The sequence below is a fragment of the Spermophilus citellus genome (assembly GCF_964194105.1).
Source record: "Spermophilus citellus genome assembly, chromosome: 4".
Lineage (NCBI taxonomy): Eukaryota > Metazoa > Chordata > Mammalia > Rodentia > Sciuridae > Spermophilus > Spermophilus citellus.
The window spans coordinates 2,113,903-2,135,987 of NC_138185.1; the positions used below are offsets into that span (position 1 = coordinate 2,113,903).

The 22,085-nt window shown below is 61.6% G+C and overlaps 1 protein-coding gene across 1 annotated transcript in view; it reads right to left on the reverse strand.

Moving 5' to 3' along the window:
* CDH4 (cadherin 4) overlaps nt 1-22,085 on the reverse strand; it is a 423,409-nt gene that overhangs the window by 124,471 nt on the left and 276,853 nt on the right. The window contains exon 3 of the mRNA XM_081289717.1: nt 2,921-3,147. Within this exon, the coding sequence (XP_081145843.1) occupies nt 2,921-3,147 (227 nt within the window). The remainder of the gene's footprint in view (nt 1-2,920; nt 3,148-22,085) is intronic.

The following is a 22,085-nucleotide window of genomic DNA, read 5'->3' on the forward strand; positions in this document are numbered from 1 at the left end:
TATCACAGTTTGGGACAACAAAACTTTGGGGAAGTGACTCTTTTTGAACTCTCTGAACAAATTTGTGCAGGGTTAATTTTTACTTCTGAAAGCCTGGGGAGAGCTCACCAGGGCAGCCTAGGAGATGTTTTTCTCTGATAGGGATTTTTTGTGTGTTTATAATAATAAAACAGTGAAGATTCTCTTCTGCAAGCTTTGGTAAGCGTGTGACTGTAGGCTAGGATCCATGCCATGTGCATTCTCTAATAGTTTAGAATAGGTTTGCATTGATTTCACAGAATACTGTCAGATGCCATCTCCAGCGTCTACCGTGTGGTCACTATGCCCTATTTCCAGCCCATCTGTTCCTTCCTCAGATCACTCAGGGGTTCACAGACCAGCTTCGATCAGTAGCCCCTATTTCTTCCTCCCTTCTCCTCTCACACGAGCATGACATAATACTTTTCCACCTGGGCAGATTTCTTCTAATGGCACATGTGTGGTATTTTTTCCAACGATTTTACTTTCAAACTTTTTTCTAGTCTTATACCTTTTTACTAAACATGTGTCTTATATCCATATAGTTGGATTTTTCTTTATTCAAATCATCATCAGCTCTTAATTAGATGTTAATATATTTTCTTTTTCAATAGTTACTGATATATTTGTAAATCTACCACCTTACTCAAAGAGGAATATATAGTCCATCTATTCTGTTCTTCTTTCTCTTACATTTTTTGCATGAACAGTTTTTATTTTCTAGTCTTCCCATGTATCATCTTAGAACTTACATAGTCTTGTGAGCCTTTCAGTGGATTTCTGAAGACCTTTTAACGAGTATCTTTGTTTCATCCAAGTGTAACACGGTTGATCATCCTTTATACCAGAAATCCAAAATCAGAAATGCTCCAGAATTTGGACCTTTTTTGAACACCACCATGTCACAGGGGAGCGTTCCACACCTGCTCCATGTGGTGGATCAGTCAGAACCCTGGTGTGAAGTCACCTCCATGCCCCCCACATACGGCATATACGGAATCTTGTGTGTGAACCGGGGTCCCATCCTGGAGTCCTCCTGTGTGAACGTTTGTATTCTGAAGCTCGAGAACATCAGCACCCAGGTGCTCTGGAGCCAGGAGCTGGGGCGCTGGAGTGCCCACGTCTCTCTCGGGCTCTGGCTGCCCTTCTGGAGTTCACACGGTTCTGTGGGGCACTGGAACACCCGCTCACGCCCAGCAGAGGCCATGCTGCCGGGCTGGGCTGCCTTCCCTCTGTTCAGCGGCTCGCAGTGCCTGGCCCTCCTGTGTCTCCACCGCACCCTACTTGTCTTCCGCCTCAGCAACACCACCTGGGTCCTCGGCCATCTCATGCGCCCATGCATTTTCAGCTGAGTGCTGGACGCTGTACACAGGACTGTGGGTGGGGCTGGAGGCCTGGGTGCTGTCCCACTTGCATTCATGCTGGTGGGCAGGTGGACTCTGGGAAACTGGTGTCCCCTCCACCCATTTACAGAGTAGACATTTGAAGGTTGGCATCGATGCCTTTAAGGGTGTATCCACAGAGTGACCTGGGGTCCCACAGTTGGCCTTCTAGGTTCCAAACAGCCCCTGGCTCCCTGTCCCCAGCACTGCCCTGGCAGGCTAGTGGCCGTGAGGAGCACAGGGCCGTGAGGGATGGGACAGTGTTGGTGGCACTCCTGCTGGTCTTCTTACCTCACTGAACGCCATGGCGTCCCTCAACAACTCTGCACAGACGTGCAGCAATGCCACCCACATTCCAGGCAGCCCAGAGGAGCTCGACGGGACTCTGCGCCTGGGCTGCTCGGGCCCTTGTGTGCTGGGCTCAGCCACCCCTGCCCTTTCACTCCTTCCCAGAACGTCAGTTCTCTCCTGCCACCAGGGCCTGGGGTGACGTGGGTCAGCAACCCCTGCCCCCAGGGACACGGTTAGGGTTAGTGGAGCTGATGCCCTGAGGGGGTGTAAGTGGGGCCCCGGGAAAGTCGGGGAGGAAGACACCAGCCACTAAGGAGACCAAGACCAGGGGCAGGAGGGGGGGCTGCAGAGACTGCCCCCCCAGGGTCACACGTCAGGGGCCCAGGGGGAGGGCTCCCTGCTCTGATCCTGGAGGTGAGCTCTGCGTCCCCTGCCCCAGGCCAGCTGGCTGTGGGTTGGAAGTGCGCCCACTCCGAGGCTGCCCACCAAAGTCGCCACCAGAGCCCGAACCCTCCGCGGAGCATCAGGGATTCGTCCCGTCACAAGAGCCCTGGTTGCACTTCCAGTTAGTGGCTTCTGAGGCCCCACGCCACGAGGCTCTGCCTGCTGCTCACGGGCGCCAGGCGTCTGCACCAGGTGGGCTCAGGGCGGCCTAGTTCATGAAGTCACCCCGCCACTGGAGGAAAGGCCCGTTGGGATGGCCCCCGCGGCATTGCTGGTGAAGTCACCCAGGAGACGGTGGCGGGCTCGCTCCCTTCCTCTCCCCCTCTTCCTGCCTCCATCCCCTGATGGGCCTTGCACTGGCTTCCACAGTCCCCCTGCCTGTCATGCAGTCTCTGCCCTGTTTGTCATCCCTTAGGCCCTGAGAGCCACTGGGGCTGGTGGGCGCAGCGCCCAGGCAGGCAGGCCACAGAATGTGGGGCGTCCATTTGGAAGTGGGCACGGGAGCCTCCTTCAGATCCCACAAGGAGCACCTAGCAGCGGCACAGTTTGGTGAACCAAGCTCCTTGGGTGGCCACCTGGTGACTCGCCTGTGCTGGCAGCCCTGCCGCAAGACAGCATAAAGGCCAGGGTCCCTTGTGAGGTGTGGCTTTCTCTGCTGGCACAGCCATGGAGCTGCTGAGCCTCATCCTCAGGAGGCCTGGGCGGAGGCTCTGCCCAGGACCATGAGGGCAGCGGGGAGCCTGGACTCTGGGTGTGGGCCCTCCCACCATGCGGCCACCCCTTACCTTGTGTCCAGGGTGCGAGGACCGGGTCTGGGCCACCAGCAGCCGCACCACGGCATCCCATTGCTCAGCCGTCCGGCGGTCCCTTGCAGTCACTGTGAAGGCCACCTGCTCAGAGGGGATGCGCAGCTCCCGGGTGGCGTAGACTGTCCCGTCTGCCCCGACTTTGAAGTCCAGGCTGTTGGTCTCATATTGCATCCCCTGGCTCCCCAGACAGCTGCTGAACTCAACTGGAAGAGGAGGGGGGAGACGGTCAGGGTGGCCAGGGGGGCCAGGGTGGCAACAAAGCCAGCGCATCCTGGGTCTGCAGAGAGCCTCGGGGAGGAGCTCACTGAGTTCTCCACCCACTGAGAAGGCTGCCTACTCCATCGCTGCTCCGAGGGACCCCAGGGGCGCACCACCGTCCTAATGCAGCTGCTTCCCCTCGGCAGATGTGGCTCCCCATGCTCCCTTGGCATTTGCCGCAGTCTGTGAGTGCCCAGTGGGCACCACCAACCCAGAGACACTTCCTGGTCACCCTCTTGCCTCATGCAAACTCCCGCTGCCTGTCAAAGCCCTGATGGATCTATTTCCGCCCAAGAAAACTATGTGTAGGAAGGAAGCAGAGGAAGCTGGCATTCGGGGACTGTCCCTGATGGCAGGGGAGTCCTGGGAGCAGAACTCAAGATTGGCTCATTGAGCAGGAATGGCGGCTGTAAGAGGCCTGGGGCAGGCAGGGTGGGGGGCACCGGGCAGGCCTGGTCCAGCCACCTGCTTTCCTGGTTAGTTGCCAGCGGAGTGGAGGAGTCAGTCTAGTGACACTGCTGGGTACCACACATCGCTTTGCTCCCAAAACATGAATCATGGAACCAAATTGCCAGCCCCTCCCGGTGGTGCCAGCACCAAGGCCACTTTTAACTTGGTTGCAGAGGAAGACCACTCAGGAGCAGCACATGCGTGGGCCACATTTGTGCATTTCTGACGCGTGTTTTCCGCAAATGTCGCCTATCACCATGGTCAATCACCAAGCACCACCAGCCACTGTCAAGACTGCTGACAGAGGCATGGGACAGTCACCCAGGGTTCGTAAAAATGTGGGCTCCAAGCACCTGGTGGAGGGCTGCTATAAGGTGACGCCACCGTCACTGCGTGCATTATTTATGACTATTTATTCCCAAGCAAACACAGCAGGGTGACTTGCAGCTGCGTCTGCTGAGTGGCTCCCGCGAGCCCACCTTGGACTGGGGACCTCACTACTTCAGGTGTCTCCTGGTTCCTGGCACCTCCCGCTCGTGGGTGGAGTATAAGAAGGTTTTTAAATGTGCAGACGCCAGGGTTTCCCCCGGTCTAGAGCAAGCTGGCCAGCCCCAGAGCTCCGGCAGCGACTCTGCTGACCATGGGGCGCACGAGGCCCGGGCTGCGCCTCCCTGGACCAACCCCGCCTGGAAGGACGGGGCAATGACCATTTTTTCCAGGTGTCAGGAGAATCCCAAACTGCTCTACAGCACTGTTTGCCCCAGTGGTGAACAGACTGGAATCAGCCATAGACTGAGCGGGTCAATCCTCTCTGCCACCCAGCAGCCACTGACCAGGATGCAACAAGAGCTGGCGCCTTGTTGGGGGGAGGGGAGCATGGACCACAGGCAGCTCCTTTGTTCTCAGAGAGAGAATTTCTCCTAAGATGGACGGACGGACGGACGGACGGACAGCAGCAGGAGGGATGGTGCTGCTGTAGGGGCACATGACTGAGCGGCTGGGTTTTTCTAAAAACAGGCACCGAGCTCCCGCCACCTCTCCATGAGCACCACGCTGCCCTGGGGAGGAGCGCAGCATCTGAGCTGCCCGCCCAGGCAGTCCACGGATGTCCCCATTTTGCATATGAGGAAACTGAGGCTCAGGGACACACCACACCTTCTTGAGGTGACAGGAACAGGAGGGATTTGAAGCTCATTAGAAGATCTTCCTCACAGGCCTCCTCTTGCCCGGCTCTGTGAGGCTGGCTGGAGAGTGGGCCCCAGGCACTGCCTGAAGGAGCCCGTCTGCTGGACTCCAGGGGATGAATGTGTGCACCGCTGAGGCCTGCAGGACCCGGGACATCCGTCCCTCCTCACCTGTGCCTCAGAATGCTGAGCCCTGCGGGGGAAGGCCAGGCGATGTGGAGCCAGCCTGCAGCATCCAGCCTTCAGGGACACGGTGGCCCCAGAACTAGCAAAGGGGGAAAGCAGTGAGGGGAACTGTGGGCCCAAAGGCCTTCGTCACACCTGGCCCTGTCCTTCGTCACACCTGGCCCTGTCCTTCGTCACACCTGGCCCTGTCCTTTGTCACACCTGGCCCTGTCCTTCAGCACAGCTGGCCCTGTCCTTCGTCACACCTGGCCCTGTCCTTCGTTACACCTGGCCCTGTCCTTCGTCACACCTGGCCCTGTCCTTTGTCACACCTGGCCCTGTCCTTCGTCACACTTGGCCCTGTCCTTCGTCACACCTGGCCCTGTCCTTCGTCACACCTGGCCCTGTCCTTCGTCACACTTGGCCCTGTCCTTTGTCACACCTGGCCCTGTCCTTCGTCACACCTGGCCCTGTCCTTCGTCACACCTGGCCCTGTCCTTCAGCACACCTGGCCCTGTCCTTCGTCACACCTGGCCCTGTCCTTCACACACCTGGCCCTGTCCTTCGTCACACCTGGCCCTGTCCTTCAGCACACCTGGCCCTGTCCTTCGTCACACGGGGCCCTGTCCTTCGTCACCCGGGCCAGGCCTTCATGACACCTGGCCCGAGTGCCTCATGACTTGCTTCAGTGATGACACAGGCCCCCGGACCAAGACCCTCAGCCAAGGTCACATGAGCTTGTCCACTGCACACCTGCTGGGCTCCCCCTAGCACCTGGCAGTGGGTTCCACCTGGGGATGGGACAGAACCCAGGCCCTTAGGGTCAGTGACAGGGCATTGGCCTGCCCAGTTGCTATGGAGTCAAACTGGAGCCCTAGCCAGACTAGGGACCCCTGAGCTGGGCATGTGGGGTGGCCGGCATGTGGGGTTCCATCTCTGGCTCTGCTGGGGACAGGCTGTGGAGTGACAACTTTGGAGTCCTGGGCATCTCTGATGTTAAAAGCCTCTGAAGTGTACGTCAGCATGGTGAGATCATGTTATGTGAATTTTACCTCAATTTAAAGAAAAGCATTTCAGTGGCTTCCTGAGCCCCGAGTTCTTGGCTGCTAGAATGACAGCGAGAGGGTGCCTGGGGCCACCAGTGTCCTGGTCTCACAGTGTCCCCGGATGGGTTGGGAGCTCCACTGTCCTTCTCTCTCCCTCAGAGGCCTCCCGACCTGCCAGGGCAGGGGCTGTGCACCTGGCACTCCATGTGCCCCTCAGGGGAGGACCTGGGCTCACTGGCAGGTGGAGACAGAGGAACCTGATATTGGGAGGAGAGTCCCCAGTGCCACAAAGGACCAAGTCCGAGAGCCCAAGCGAGGCGGAGCTCGGAGCCGGGGAGCCGAGGAGCGGCACACAGAGCCTCAGCGAGTGGAGGTGCCCTGCTGGCTGCAGCCCTAGGGAATCGGTTCCCCCAGGAGCGTGGACGTCTGACCTGCAGGAACTGTGCACACCACAGAGAGAACATGGTGACAAGTCTGCTGCTAGAGTCCCTGGGAGTCACACACCCCGGTGGCCAGGTGCAGACCGCGGCAAAGAGAGGACCTCTGCCCTGGTCCAGTGATGGGGAATCAGCTCCCGAGACTCACAGGTGGGTCCCCTCTCGGCAGGGTGCAGGACCAGCCCCACAGGTGCCACCTCCTCCTCCCAGGGGGCATTCAGGGCCCAGTTCACTGGGGCCAACGAGCAGGGCACAGGAAGCCCACTCCGCCCAGGAGACTCGAGTGTTCAGAGAACTTGCAGCCGGGCTCCGCACATGTCAATGAGCCCAGGAGGGGAGCCGGGCCCTCCAGGCTTCAGTTCTGAAACCCAAGGATCGCCACTTCCCTCCCTGAGCTCCACAAAGCACGGGCAGCCCTTCTGTTTCTCCAGGATGGTGCCCACGCCCCCTGCCCCTGCCTCGTGGTGCAGAGCCTGCTAAAGCACCTGGGGTGGCTGGAGAAGGGGCAGCTCCTTGCTAGGAGGCTGTGGGCTTTATCTCACTGCTTTTAATTGCTGGCTCTAGGGAGGCGGACGAGTGGGGACAGGTAGTGAGTGGCACATGGTCACTGCTTCCCTGTCTGCGGAGGCAGCCTGATGTCCATGGGGGCAGCAGGCCAGTGTGGCCCTAGGACGGCTTACAGGGGAACTGTGCTGTGGCCACAAAACAATGCTCTGATCACACATTGGAACCCTGAGGTGGTGAGAGAGAGACGTTGGAGCTGGCAGCAGGGCTCCGAGGAGCCAGCCAGCCGGATGTGTCTTTAAAACATAAGAAACAGGACCCAGGGAGCGGGCTATTTTTAGAGCTGCCAGACTCTCTCTCTCATTAGCGACTTGCACATCAGGACTGCTAATGAAATCATTTGCAATTAAGGCTCAGGTGGAGAGCGGAGCCCTGTCCTGAGAGGCCCCGCCCACTGCTGCAGGGAAGGGCCTCTGGATGGCTCCCGCCCTGGTGGGTTCCTGCTCCATTTTAGCAGGAGTGCAGGCTGGGTCGCCTCCGGTCTCTGCTTTGCTCCTGCTCTGGCTTCGTCCCTTCAGGCTGGGGATGTGGGGGGGTCACGGTCTCTTCCCCTCCAAGCTGTCACAAAGCGGCTCTTGGCAGGAAAGGAGAGGGGAGGATCTGTGAGGCTGGCAGTGGGTCCCGGGTGCCCATGTGGAGCTGTGAACCCAGGCAGTGCCCCGCCGGAGGGGAAGGAGCTCTGGCAGAGAGGCCCCAGGGCCTTCTGGCCCTGGCCTGCCACGCAGCTTGGCAGGGCCTGTCCTAGGCTGGTGTCTGCTCGTGGGTGGCAGAACCTGGGTGCGGGCTGCTCCTGAGCTGGTGGGACAGTGAGGACGTGTGAAAACCGTGTGAACAGGAGGTTTCACGACCCACACCCCTCAGGACGGCTTTCTTCACCCTCTGTCCTTTTGAATTAAAACCAGACACATAAATAAAAAATGTGTCTTTGCCCCCGACTGCCCACGGACCACCAGGAGGAAAACTTGGGGGAGAGAGCGAGGAAGCAGACTCCTCCACACCCAGGGGCGGCCGGGTGGGGGCCTGTGCCTGTGTCCCCTCAGGTGCCCTCAGCCTTGGCATGACTCTCCTGGGAAGAAGGCCTTGAACTTGGAACAGGCAGGGCTTGGCCTTCCCAGGAGGGGGCCAGAGTCCGAGTCTCCGCCAATCTCAGCACACACTGTCCAGAGCCCCCAGGGTTCTGAGTGAGGGGCTTTTGCTGGGATCTCACAGGAGACAAGTCCTGACCTTTGCCACCTTCTAGCCACTGCTTCAGCCCTCAGCTGCCCCAGAGGTGAGGGTGCACACATGTCACTCTGGGTTAGGGACAGGCCAGGGCCTGGGCAGGCGGGACCGCAGCTTGGAGCAGTGGAAGAGCAGTGCCTGGGGTGCAGGAACCCCCGGGCCTCCCCTCCGTGGGTGCATGGGCACTGGCAGCTGGCAGCCGGCAGCCCATGCATCTGGCTCATCTTCAGCTTCAGGTTTCTGGGGCCAAATCCAAACACGAGCCTGAACTTTACCAGCCTGGCTCCCTCGGCAAACATGCGCAGGTTGGCTGCCAGCCATTTTTCTGAAGTAAATAAGGAATGCAAACACGTTTCCTCCCGTAGCTCACAGCAGCCTGCCCCGGCAGCCTCTCCCCGGTCCTCTGCTCAGGTCTCGTCCCAACACTCCTGTGGCTTTGGGATGCTGGGGGCCTTGAGATGGGCAGACTCTCAGGGTGTCTGTGGGCCTGCATGTTCGTTCCTTAGTGGCCCTGGGCGGACCCCACCTTGAGCAGAGCGACCCGGCTCTCAGAAGGCTCTGGGTACCCAGGGAACAGAAGCTGACAAGCAGGCGTGTGAATCTGTCTAAAGTGGCGCCAGCTGCTGCTTGGGGGGGCTTCTTGGGAGGGGAGCTGGGCAGGGACCGAGGGGAGAGCAGGACCTGAACCCCACGGCCCAGAGGCCACCCCACCCGAGCACGGTCTGCCAGGCCCCAGGGTGTCTTGGGGAGGTTGAGCAGAGGTGGGGCTGCTCCTTCCCAGGACTGGATGCTCAGGCCTCCGTGGGCCTCCGTGGGCCTCCGTGGACGTCTGGTTCCTGGGGGAGCAGAGGTCAGTGAGGAAAGCAAAGTCCACCCCGACGTGGGAAGAACTCCACAGCTCTGCTTCACCCACGGAACTCGTGACATGGCGGGAAGCAACTGCAGCTCGGGGCAGCCTGCCGACAGGGCTGGGCTCGGTTGCCACGAGGCTTGTCACCTGAAACGCCAGGGCTTGATCTCTAGTCACAGGCTGGCATGGCGGTGGAGGGGCCCCTCTGCTCCTGTGACAGCTGAGCAGTGGCGTCGGCATGGGGTCCAGGACAGCGCACCCAGCTCCTGACCCGAGGGGCCACAGCTCGCTCCTCTCCCATGTCACTGCCGAAGCCACCCCTGGCTTCCAGGGCGGGAGGAGATAGAACCAGGCCGTGGGGGCTCTGTGTCGGGGACACGTCACTGTGACATGAGCGGCAGCAAGTGCTCAGCCGGTGGCTCCCCGACTGCCAGGGTGGGGGTCCTGTGATTGCTGCCCTGGGTGACATGGCCACCCCTTTCCTCCACAGATGGGAGAGCCCCTGCACACAGGCCACCTGCCCTGCTTCCTTGCGTCCAGACGCTCGTCTCCAGGCCTCCACACCAGGGCAGGGCACACGGGCGTGCCTCTGAGCTCCGCCCGAGTGACTGATCTGTGGCTGGTCAGGGAGTCAGCCTGGTGGCGACTGCCATGTGCCTTGTGCGGTCCTTGCCTGATTCCAAGAGTCCTCGAAGCTGCTCTCCAGAGATGCAGCCCACACCTGCCCCAGGGAGCCCTGCGCACAGGGCGCGATGCGAATGAGGCGCTTCTCCTGGATGATCACCTGCACAGCTCCCACGGGGGAGCTGGAAGAAGAACCGCTGTGCGGATCAGGGAGGAAGCCCAGCCGAACACACGGTATCATGGCGGGCTCTCCTGGAGGACAGGGGACTTCACAGAAAGGTCAATGGAGCAGGGTGATGTTTCCCCAGTTATTCAGACACTGGGAACCGGGAAGGCAGGAGGCACAGGGACGGCACGGCCGTCTGTCCTCCATCCTGTGGGCTCTTCCCTGAGGCGGTGGGCCAGCCCGCCGTGCAGCCCAGCATCTGGGCCACCTGCCTGACCCTCTCACCAGTGCAGCCCACCGATAGCCGGAGCTCCATCTGTCCCAGTGACTGTCGGCTCCTGCTGAGGCACAGCCCAGGACGGTGGAAGAAGGTTCCGGGCTTTCTTTAGGAAGGAGAGCTCTCAGAGAAAGGTGGCCTTCAGACTGCACCCTCCCGGCCTCTGAAGGAGAAGGCGTGTGGAGGATGTCAGGCACCCGGCCTACTTCCTGACCAGCACCTGCTCTGCGCCAAGTGTGACCAGGCCCAGCAGCGTGCATGCTATCTGGGAAGAGCTCAGGGCTGGCGCCAGTGGGCCGAGCCGTGTGGCCTCAGGAGCTGGGTGTCTCTGGACATCATGTCTGACCAGTGCCAGCCCTCAAGCCCCCAGGCATGGGCTGAAGCCCCCGGCAGGTCTGCCGACTCGCTGTGGTGAGGGAGACTGGAGCCATGGCTCCTTCTCACTCACATGGAAATGACGGCCTCCACCTGGAGGGCGTTTGGCGAGCAAAGCCGGGGACACCCCAGCACAGTGCTGCCACGTGTGGGTGATCCAGGGAGGAGCGTGTTTGCTGATGGCCACACCATCACACGGCGGAGAAGAGCAAGCCACCGTGGCACAGGGGACGAGGCAGTGAGCACGGGCAGGAAGGCGCCCCTGCACCTCTCCCTGGCAGATCTCGAGGGGGTGTAGAAGGCAGAGGCAGCCAGGGCAAGACGGCCAGCGAGGGGGCAGGGCAGGGCCAGGCCAAGGAGCATGGGGTCTTCCAAGAGGTCCACTTCCTGGTTTATGAAAGTGCTCAGGGACACAAGTGGGGACCCAGTCAGACAGACACACTCCTGCTCCTGAGCAGGATCCAACAGAAACTAAAGCTGACGTGGGGGCGGCGGGTGGGCACACAGCGAGGGGCGTGGACGGGGGGAGGGGAGGGAAGGAGGAGGTTCCAGGAGCCATGAAAAGAACAAGCCGACCCCCACCAGACCCCGCTCGGGCCCTGCTCTCTGGAGGTGTCTGTTACGGTCACTTTTGCTGCTTGCTCGCCCTCTCTGTGGCCTTTCTGCAATTCTGTGCTGAACGGAGACACTGAACCCAGGACCCCTGGGTGGTGACACCTCACTGCTGCCCTGTCTCCTGTTGGGCCGAAGCCAGAACACGGAATCCCTCCCAGAACCGGGCCAGGTAAGGGCACCCAGGGGCGGGCTCTGGATAGGCTGCTCGCCAGGAGGAGCCTCTCTAAAGACAGGTGCCCAGGAGTCGGCTCCTGTGAAAGCACTCTGCCGGGAGGGAAGCCACCTGCACACCCTGGTGACACAGCCAGGGCCTCTGAGCTGCTCTCCACTGTCGCTGAGGCTGAGAAATGCAAGGCACTTGGAGGAACCAGGACACTGGCTCCTCGGTCGGTGGGCGGCCCAGCGCTGGCTTCGCGTCTGAGTGGCACAGCCGACACAGCAAGGCCCCGCTGCCCCTCTGCGTCCCAGCAGCAAGCTGCTTCCCACCACAGTCCGGGCTGCAAGTGCATCTCGACGTAAGGAACGATTACAAGGGAAACAGGAGCTCCCAGGGATCAGCCCCTCCCCAGGAGGAACGAACAGGGGAGCTTCCTGTGGGACAAGGTGAATAGATGCTTGCACAGGACCCCAGGGGCTTCCCCAGCTCCCCCAGGCTCCCCCCCCGCCCCCCCCCCCCCCCCCGTGGCTTTACAGGTGAGCACAGCACAGCTCTGCAGGCTTTGTGATTAAAGTAGCAAGTACACAGAGGACCCAGATAGGGACTGGGAGGAAGCATTCTGTGTTGGGTGGAAAGAGAAGCAAACGAAGGTTAATGTAGTTAGTGAAATATTTCCAGTTATTTCACACAACCCTTTGCAATATCACTAATGTTTTTGCACATTTCACCCTTTTCTGGAGGAAAAGCAGCCTCTGTGTTTGAAATCAAGGAAGACCCAGCAATGGCACGGAGAAGTGCTCACGTTGCACTCGGAAATCCAGTGAGCTGCATCTTTCTCTGAGCTGGGCATGAACAAAAATCACCCAGGCAGAAACAGATCACCAAACAAAGCCCTTGGGGACAGCCTCCTGGGGCTCATGGTGCCAGTCCTCACACAGGGGTGGAGACATGTGGCTGCAGGCATTATTAAGAGGTGGGGCTACAGTTTGGAGTCTGCCCTGGAAAAGACTTCCAAGACTTCTGGGTGAAAGTCCCGCCCTGCAGGAGGCCTGGAGGCAGGTGGGGATGCCACAGACAGGACAAGGCTCAGCATCCCAGAAGGGCCCGCAGCAGAGCACGTGCACCTGCAGCCTGGCAGCCCAGGGCCAGGCGCTGGGCAGCCCGCTGGGTTGGGATGTGCCGCTGCCTTGCACAAGTGTCCTTTCTGCTCTGTTGGGCACACTTTGCACATCTGCCCACCAGAGAGGGACTAGGCTCCTCCAAGACGTCAGGAAGAGAAAACAGGCGGGAGTGGCCGCGAGGGAGAGAGCAGCTGTGTCCCACAGCCTCCTCAGCCGGCCTCCGGCACCTTCTGTCCTTACTTGCCAAGCCGCAGACGGGGCATCCCGGAAGCTTCTGCTGCTGCTTCTGCTCACGCTACATGTGACTTCCTGCCCCCTGACAGGAGCCCAGGGCGCCTCCGGGAGCTGGATATGCAGGGTTCACTTCCCCGGGTTGCCCCGGCCCAGGTGTCCAGGTGTCCCAGGGCGGGGCTGCCCTGAGCCGCAGCCCAGCAGGAGGCAGGGGTGCTTCGCACCAGCGGCTGCCCCTTCTTTGCTTACCCTTTTGGTCCACCCCATCCAGCCCAGTGTTGCCTGGGGACCAAGACCGCCTGTTTGCCCAGGCCCTCCCATCGTCACTGCCCTCCCTCCTGCCGGGCAGCCACCATGGCACCTCTGGGGGCCTCCTATCTGCGTGGCTGAGCCTTCTTTGTCTGACTACCCGTGGTCCCAAGGCCTCTGCAGGGCTCCATGACCCTGGAGTCAGGACCAGGATCTGAACTCAGCCCTCCTGGCCCACAGGAGATGGCCTCTCAGGCCACCCAGCCTCATGAGCCTCTCCAACTCTCAGCCCTGTGTCCACAGTGAGGACCTCCCACCCCGCACTGGCCTCGCCTTGCTGACTGGCCCTTTGGTGACTGTCTGCAGCCTGCAATGCTGGTTGCAGGGTCCAGCCACCTGATATTGGTCCTCCGTGGCCCCTCAGCCCTGTGCGGGGCTCCCAGCGGCTCATGTCCATGTGCCCCCTCCCACGGTCAGCACCCCAGGGCATTTGCATCTTCTCCCCTCAAGGCACCTGCCCTTCCTTCCCCCAGGGGGCCGTCACTCCCTCAGCCCCCTTTCCCTGACCACTCTGTCCTCGCCCTCTATCTCATACCTGCTTTATTTTCCTGCTGGGCACGTGACAGTGCTACGGGATCTGTGGGTGGAGGCCAGATAAGGCCCGTAATCTCCGAACCAGAGGCTGCCGCCTCACATGCAGAGGGCTGTGCAGGTGGGATTAAATAAGGATCTTCCAGTGGGAGATCGTCCTAGATTATCTGGTGGCCACTGTCACCACAGGGTCCTCAAAAGAGGGAAGCTGGAGGTCAGAGTCAGAGAGGTGGGCACTGCGGTACTCCGAGCCCTGAGGGTGGAGGAGGCCACTGGAGCACAGGTGGCCCCAGAGCTGGAATAGTCAGGAAAATCTGTCCTGCAGCCTCCAGAGGGACCAGGCCCCACCCTGCCTGTGGCCTGTGGGACGTGCGGCCGTGAGGACTGCCATGTTTCATGCCATTTAAGCCCTTAACTGGGTGGCAATTCGTTCCCGCAGCAGCAGGGGTCTGATCCCTCCCCTGGCAGGTGCTGCAAGGCTGGGCCCCTTCCAGGTGGCCATGTCTTGTGGCACCCAGCACAGGGCTGGGCACACAGGGTGCTGTGTGGTGTCTGTGGATGAATGAGCACCTGGTCCAGGTGGCCCGGACTGCAGGAGTGGTGGCCTCTTCCATGGCCTGTTCCACATGGACCCTGTCCCTTCCTCCCCACACCTTGACAGTCCTTCTGGAGGCAGACCCTTCTGTAGCCCAGGGCCTGGGACAGGGGCGTGGGGTGACTGGACAGAGTCCATGCTGGCCACCTTGTGTGGCTTTAAGCACCAACCCTGGCTCAGCATCAGGCAGAGCTCCTGGGAGGGTGCCTGATGCAGAGTGAGATCCAGGGGCTGCAGGCAGGGGATGGTGCATGGCCAGCATCCTCTGTTCACCCTCTGGAACCTTCTGTCCTGAACACTCCCCAATGGGACTTCACTAGGACACCAGGCTCTGAGAGTGGCTAACTTGTTGGAGGACACATAGCCGCAGGCAGCAGAGGGACTTGGGCTACTGATTGTTCTGGAAAGTTCTCTGGGTTATATTAATCTGGGCTGGGGAAAACCACCAAGTCAAGGTTACAGGGGAGGCCATCCTGGGGGTGGTGCATCAGCGCTGACCTCCTGGCATGGCTTGTCCCTCCCTCAGCGTGAGTCCATAGTTGTGGGCTCTGCTCCTGCAGCTCTAAGGCAAGAGAACTGGACAGTGAGAAAAATCCCGCTCAGCCTTTGTCTCAAAGTCCTCAACTCGCTGCTGGGGGCCACTTTTCACTTCAATACACAGATGGTCCCCCCGATTCTGCTAATGAAAAATCCTCACACGCTACAAAAACAGACGTGATCATCTGTTTTCCAACATTCTGAAAAAGCCCACGGAGGTGTAAGGTGCTACACAAATGAGAATAATTAGCTCGTGCCATCTGTGTGGAAAGAGAAAAAGGACCCCCTGCCTCCGGTCCACGCCACAGCCTCGGGCTCTGGGAGGGCGAGGGGGTCTCGGGAGTGGCAGATGCCACCGTATGTGGGTGTCCTCTTTTCTTCCTTAAGAACCTGCGTGCTCCCCTGATAACCTTTTAGTGGCCAAAGAGACCACCGTGAAGAAGTGACCAGGGCTGGGGCGTGGCTCAGGAGGGACGCCTGCCTGGCATGCATGAGGCCTGCGCTCATGACCAATCTGATGTTTGGATGGCACTTCTGGTGGTCTGGGGTCAGTAAAGCCCCTGGAAGTGGCCAGCTGTACCCTCTGGTGCTGGGGCTGTGCCTGTCTCCTTGCTCATTTGCCGGGCTCTGACTCTGAGACTGACACTATTGGGTAATGCTCATGGGTGGGAGCCACAGAGCTGGTGGCCCTGTAGGGGTCCTGACCAGACCCTAGCCCATGCTCTGTCCATCTGGCTGGGGACCAGCCTTTGCTTTTAATGCCCAATCTCTATCCCGTGCTGGCACTTCTGTAATATATGGTAACAGTGAATTGTCAGGAGCTGATCCCAGGCCAGGCCCTGCAGCAGATCCCCCAGCACTTCCCTGGACCTCTGTGCCCATCTGGTCATGAACTCTAACAAGCTGCCTATGGGCAGGGGCCCGGCATGGCTTGGAGAAGCACCCACAGCAAGCCTTCCTGGAGGAGGTGACACAGGGACCCGGGGCAGGGGGTAGGAGCCTCACAGGAGTGGGACAAAGGAGGAGCCCCCATTATCTTCCCCGACCAGCCTGGCCAACACCCAGCTCCCTGCTCCAGGCAGCCAGCCCTGAGATGGCACCCATCCCTGCCTCCTATGCACAGGGTGCCGCTCCCCCCTCACCAAGCAGGGCCAACTCGTGACCACTAGAAGTCCACAGAAATGACCATGGATGGCTTGCAAGACTGGGCCTTCCACCTGTGGTCTCTGGATGGCTGGAGGGTTCCCAAGCAGCCATGGACAGGGACCCCGTGGAAGGACCCTGAGCCTTTGCCAGCAGCCAGGTTGGAAGCAGCTGGATCTCTGAGCCCTGCCCAGCCTTCAGGCGGTCAGCTTGACCGGAGCCAGAGCAGCCCACGAAGCCGCTCCCCAGGTCCTGAGCCACAGGACGGGGGGCCGGAAGTGCTAACTTTGGGGTAATGGGTTACTTTGGATACTCGAGGTCACTTTCCACGCAAAGAGGGATCTGGCCAGGCAGCCCACCCCCCTTCACTCCCGGGAGGAGCCCCACTACCCAACGGGGGCTCCCACATGCACCCTCACACCTCGCTGCTCATCCTCAGCCTGCAGCATCCTGCCCATGTCCCCCAGGTTGGTCCCTGTGGGTCCCAGCGCTGACCTCCTGGCAGGCAGAATGGCTCTGGCCATCAGTGTGGCCCTGCCACAGGCCTAGCAGGCAGGAGGGCAGTAAGTACAAAGGACGGGAGTCCTGAGGCCGAGTCCACCGCCTCCCGGAGGACGGAGGGTCTTGCTCAACAAGGCAGCAGCAGGCGGCCCCATCCCCCACCTCGTGGCACCTGTGGTATCTGGGGACCCGTCAGCCGGACTCGCCCCAGGGCCTCAGGGCACCTTCCTGGCTTCTCCGTACACCAAGATCTAGTCGCCCACGTTTCAGGGAGAACAACAGAGGAGGCTGCCAGAGCCGGGTTCTGAGGGGTCTGCTGAGGGCCACGTGGGAGGCTGGGCAAGGTGGTGGCGGGTCCCAGGGACATCCAGCCACACTGACGTGGAGGAGGAGAGCCCGCCACACAGGGCCAGGTTTATCTCCAGCATTTGAATCCAAACAGCAGCCACTGAGCAGTGAATCACCTGGGGTCTCTACTTCATAGGAATTAGGTCACTGACCCAGGGCCCAGCACACCCCCACACAGCACAGCCTTGGGGCAGGGTAGAATTATCTACAGAACACAGAGTTCTGTGCCACAGTGTTGGCCATTTCGCCAAACTTGGGGTGCTCAGAATTACAGGTTTGTTCCCCAGTCTTCCATAAAGCAGGGCCAGGGCAGGGGTCTGCCTTCTCAGCTGCTCCTGCACACACAGTGCCTAGCCCTGGGGGACTTGGCTGTCTGAGTGAGCAATGGAGGGAGGGGGCAGAGGTGGAGGGAGTGGGCAGAGGTGGAGGGAGTGGGCAGAGGTGGAGGGAGGGGGCAGAGGTGGAGGGAGTGGGCAGAGGTGGAGGGAGGGGGCAGAGGTGGAGGGAGGGGGCAGAGGTGGAGGGAGTGGGCAGAGGTGGAGGGAGTGGGCAGAGGTGGAGGGAGTGGGCAGAGGTGGAGGGAGTGGGGCAGAGGTGGAGGGAGTGGGCAGAGGTGGAGGGAGTGGGCAGAGGTGGAGGGAGGGGGCAGAGGTGGAGGGAGTGGGCAGAGGTGGAGGGAGGGGGCAGAGGTGGAGGGAGGGGGGCAGAGGTGGAGGGAGGGGGCAGAGGTGGAGGGAGGGGGGCAGAGGTGTAGGGAGGGGCAGAGGTGTAGGGAGTGGGGCAGAGGTGTAGGGAGGGGGCAGAGGTGGAGGGAGGGGGCAGAGGTGGAGGGAGGGGCAGAGGTGTAGGGAGGGGGCAGAGGTGTAGGGAGTGGGGCAGAGGTGTAGGGAGGGGCAGAGGTGTAGGGAGTGGGGCAGAGGTGTAGGGAGTGGGGCAGAGGTGTAGGGAGGGGACAGAGGTGTAGGGAGTGGGCAGAGGTGGAGGGAGTGGGGCAGAGGTGGAGGGAGGAGCAGAGGTGGAGGGAGTGGGCAGAGGTGGAGGGAGTGGGCAGAGGTGGAGGGAGTGGGCAGAGGTGGAGGGAGTGGGGCAGAGGTGGAGGGAGGGGCAGAGGTGGAGGGAGTGGGGCAGAGGTGGAGGGAGGGGGCAGAGGTGGAGGGAGGGGGGCAGAGGTGGAGGGAGGGGGGCAGAGGTGGAGGGAGGGGGGCAGAGGTGGAGGGAGGGGGCAGAGGTGGAGGGAGTGGGCAGAGGTGGAGGGAGTGGGCAGAGGTGGAGGGAGGGGGCAGAGGTGGAGGGAGTGGGCAGAGGTGGAGGGAGTGGGAAGAGGTGGAGGGAGGGGGCAGAGGTGGAGGGAGGGGGCAGAGGTGGAGGGAGTGGGGCAGAGGTGGAGGGAGGGGCAGAGGTGGAGGGAGTGGGGCAGAGGTGGAGGGAGGGGGCAGAGGTGGAGGGAGGGGGGCAGAGGTGGAAGGAGGGGGGCAGAGGTGGAGGGAGGGGGGCAGAGGTGGAGGGAGGGGCAGAGGTGGAGGAAGTGGGGCAGAGGTGGAGGGAGGGGGCAGAGGTGGAGGGAGGGGCAGAGGTGGAGGGAGGGGCAGAGGTGTAGGGAGTGGGGCAGAGGTGTAGGGAGTGGGGCAGAGGTGTAGGGAGTGGACAGAGGTGGAGGGAGGGGCAGAGGTGGAGGGAGTGGGGCAGAGGTGTAGGGAGTGGGGCAGAGGTGTAGGGAGTGGGGCAGAGGTGTAGGGAGGGGGCAGAGGTGGAGGGAGTGGGGCAGAGGTGGAGGGAGGGGCAGAGGTGGAGGGAGTGGGGCAGAGGTGTAGGGAGTGGGGCAGAGGTGTAGGGAGGGGGCAGAGGTGTAGGGAGTGGGCAGAGGTGTAGGGAGTGGGGCAGAGGTGGAGGGAGGAGCAGAGGTGGAGGGAGTGGGCAGAGGTGTAGGGAGTGGGCAGAGGTGGAGGGAGTGGGGCAGAGGTGGAGGGAGGGGCAGAGGTGGAGGGAGTGGGGCAGAGGTGGAGGGAGGGGGCAGAGGTGGAGGGAGGGGGCAGAGGTGGAGGGAGGGGGGCAGAGGTGGAGGGAGGGGGCAGAGGTGTAGGGAGGGGGGCAGAGGTGTAGGGAGGGGGGCAGAGGTGTAGGGAGGGGGCAGAGGTGTAGGGAGTGGGGCAGAGGTGGAGGGAGTGGGGCAGAGGTGGAGGGAGGGGGCAGAGGTGGAGGGAGGGGGCAGAGGTGGAGGGAGGGGCAGAGGTGGAGGGAGTGGGGCAGAGGTGTAGGGAGTGGGGCAGAGGTGTAGGGAGGGGGCAGAGGTGTAGGGAGTGGGCAGAGGTGGAGGGAGTGGGGCAGAGGTGGAGGGAGGAGCAGAGGTGGAGGGAGTGGGCAGAGGTGGAGGGAGTGGGCAGAGGTGGAGGGAGTGGGGCAGAGGTGGAGGGAGGGGGCAGAGGTGGAGGGAGGGGGGCAGAGGTGGAGGGAGGGGGGCAGAGGTGGAGGGAGGGGGCAGAGGTGGAGGGAGGGGGGCAGAGGTGTAGGGAGGGGGCAGAGGTGGAGGGAGTGGGGCAGAGGTGGAGGGAGGGGCAGAGGTGGAGGAAGTGGGGCAGAGGTGGAGGGAGGGGGCAGAGGTGGAGGGAGGGGGCAGAGGTGGAGGGAGGGGCAGAGGTGGAGGGAGTGGGGCAGAGGTGGAGGGAGTGGGGCAGAGGTGGAGGGAGGGGCAGAGGTGGAGGGAGGGGCAGAGGTGGAGGGAGGGGGCAGAGGTGGAGGGAGGGGGCAGAGGTGGAGGGAGGGGCAGAGGTGGAGGGAGGGGCAGAGGTGGAGGGAGTGGGGCAGAGGTGGAGGGAGGGGCAGAGGTGGAGGGACCGGGCAGGGCCTGCGAGTCCCAGATACAGACCCCTGAGCCCTTGCCACAGAAGGCCACTGCATCTGTTGCCAGTGATGAGGGCCTCAGGGTGATGGCTGGGGCCGCTGGGGGTCTCGGGCTCCTCTTGATTTCCTCGGCCCCCTCAATGCCCCCCAGTAACCCCAATCCAAAGGCAGCATTGGCCAGCTGTACCTTAGTCCCTTGGGCTAAGCCCCAGTCACAGGGGGAACAGGGAGCAGCTCAGCCCCCTGCGGTGAGCAGGCCCCTCAGACCCACACCCAGGTGGGCAGGGGAATCCGCAGGCTCCTTAAGGGAACAGGAGGCTCCCGCCCTGCACCTCTCGCGGGGGTGGGCAGCTGGACGTGGGTTTGTCGCTGGTGATGTGGTTCTCACTGTTGGCACAGCTTGTGCAGCAGGGCCAGGCTCTGGGCTATTCTGTGGGCCTCGGTGCATTTAAAGCCCCCTGCTTCAGACTCAGGGCTGCTGTGGGCGGAGAGGGCAGCCTGCTGGTGGCAGCCGGGCTGGGAGCCCTGGCAATGTGGCAATCGCCTGCCTTTTATATCCACCCCATCTGGACCCACGGGGCTCAGCCCATGAGCCTGGGTCTCCGCGGGGAGGTCCCCTGGTGGCGGTGGGAGAAGGCATGGCCCCTGCTTCTCTGAGCAGCCTTCAGTGGCCCTGGCCTCAGGATGGAGAGAGGCTGTTGGGACGGTGGCCTGAGCACCTGCAGCCCTCATAGCCCTGCGGGCTGGAGCCCCTAGAACAAGGAGGTTGCCACACACGTAAACCAAATGCCAATGAGGGGACTCCGGGCTGTGGGCCCACGCTGCAGAGCAAGGCAAGGCTGCCCTGGGGAGCTTCACACACCACCTGCCCTGGCTGGGGGTGTGCAGCTTCCCGGGTCCCCTGGAGTTCCTGGTCCAAGGGCCAAGGACCGCGGCCTGCGCAGGTGCGCCTGTCTCCATGGAGAGGACGGCGTGGCTGGGCCGAAGCCCCCAGGGCGTGTGCAGGGTGGAGGTGTGACCGAGATGAGGGGCCACAGCCGTGAGGCTGAGCACCAGTTCACTGGGGTTTGGGGCAGCCTCTGACGCCCTGGCTGGCACTGGGGGACATTTGGCATGATTTGGAGGCAGCTGGGGTTGTGCTGCTGGTGTCTAGTGGGCAGAGGCCAGGGATACCACTCAATATCCTCAATATCCAGAGCAGCCCCCACAGCCACCAAGTGCCCTGCCCGAGCTGGAGATCAGAGAGCAGCAACTTCACAGGTTAAAAATCCGTATTTCCAGCTTGTCTTCAAAATTCAAGATTGTCCAGAGGGGCCCTGATGCTCCACCCACCCGGATGCAGCCGCCAGCCCCCAGAGAGGCTGCACTTCCTCTGGATGTTAAGAGGGGTGGCACCCGAAGCACACCAGCCTTAGCCTGGGGAGGGGCGAGAGGCAGCGAGCCCGACTGGCCTTCCCCCGAGGGGACATCTCTTCCCTGCTCAAGGACAGGGAGGGATCCTGGGCACCAGTGGCAGCCCCAGCCCCTGTACCCCCTCTCACTGCTCTTCAACCTTTCCTTTGTGTTGGGAAGGCTTAATTGGGAGTTCTGAAAGGTCAGAATTAATATTTCCAAATGGAAAACACAAGGTACAGCAGCTCTGAGTAAATATGGCTCAAATCCGTGTTCTCAAAATTACAAGAAAACGACGAGACTCGGAGGGGGCTGCATAGGGCCGGCTCTCGTAAGGGCGGCCTCCTGATCCCGGCACCGGAGCAGCCCCTCCAGGGCCAGACCAGCCACCCCACTCTCTCCTGGTGGACACGGCTGCCCACAGCTAGTCCTCACCCTGGGACCCCCAGCTCAGGGATGAGCCCCTCCCCACCAGGCAGTTGCTGGACAGATGACGTCTGCTCAACACTGTCACCTGTGTGGGCAGGGTCACCTACACCCCACAGGCGCCCCCTCTGTGGAAGTCGAGGCCGCAGCCACCGCCACCCTCTGACACATCGAACGCCAGGTCGCCTTCTCCCGACACCCAGGGCCCCTTTCCTTTTGCCCGTGGGTTGTGCTTGCTGCCCGGGCCCCACGTCAGGCAGGACTTCTGAGACCTCGGGTCCCCACCCAGACAGCAGCCCTCATCATGAAGCAAGAACTCAAACGCATGAGGGCAGGGAGGAGGGCCGGGCCACCTGCCTAGCTTGTCCCAGGGACCCCAGTGATTGTCAGCACGGTCCCTGCTGCGTCTGTAGTGTCCGATGGCCCCTGTAGTTCCATAAGCCCCCGCCCAGCAAGGTGCAAGTCCAGCACGAGGGGTCATCTCTCTCATGGTCATGGCTGCATTCCACAGTGTCACACCAATCATGGCGCACAGATGTGGCCCATGGGCAGGCCGAGCAAGACGGAGTCCCCGTTGCACCCACTGTCCCCAGGGACGCCCCGCTGTGGCAGCCGCCCTTCAGGCACATGATTTGTAGGAAGGTGGCAGAGATCAAGAGCTCCAAACCTCAGTCAAACAGAGCAGCAGATTAACCACAAAGTCCATCAAAACACTTTGGGAGAAATAACCTGCGAGGCTAGGCACAAACCCCCGGGCCCTCTCTGCTGACGGCGTGGCCC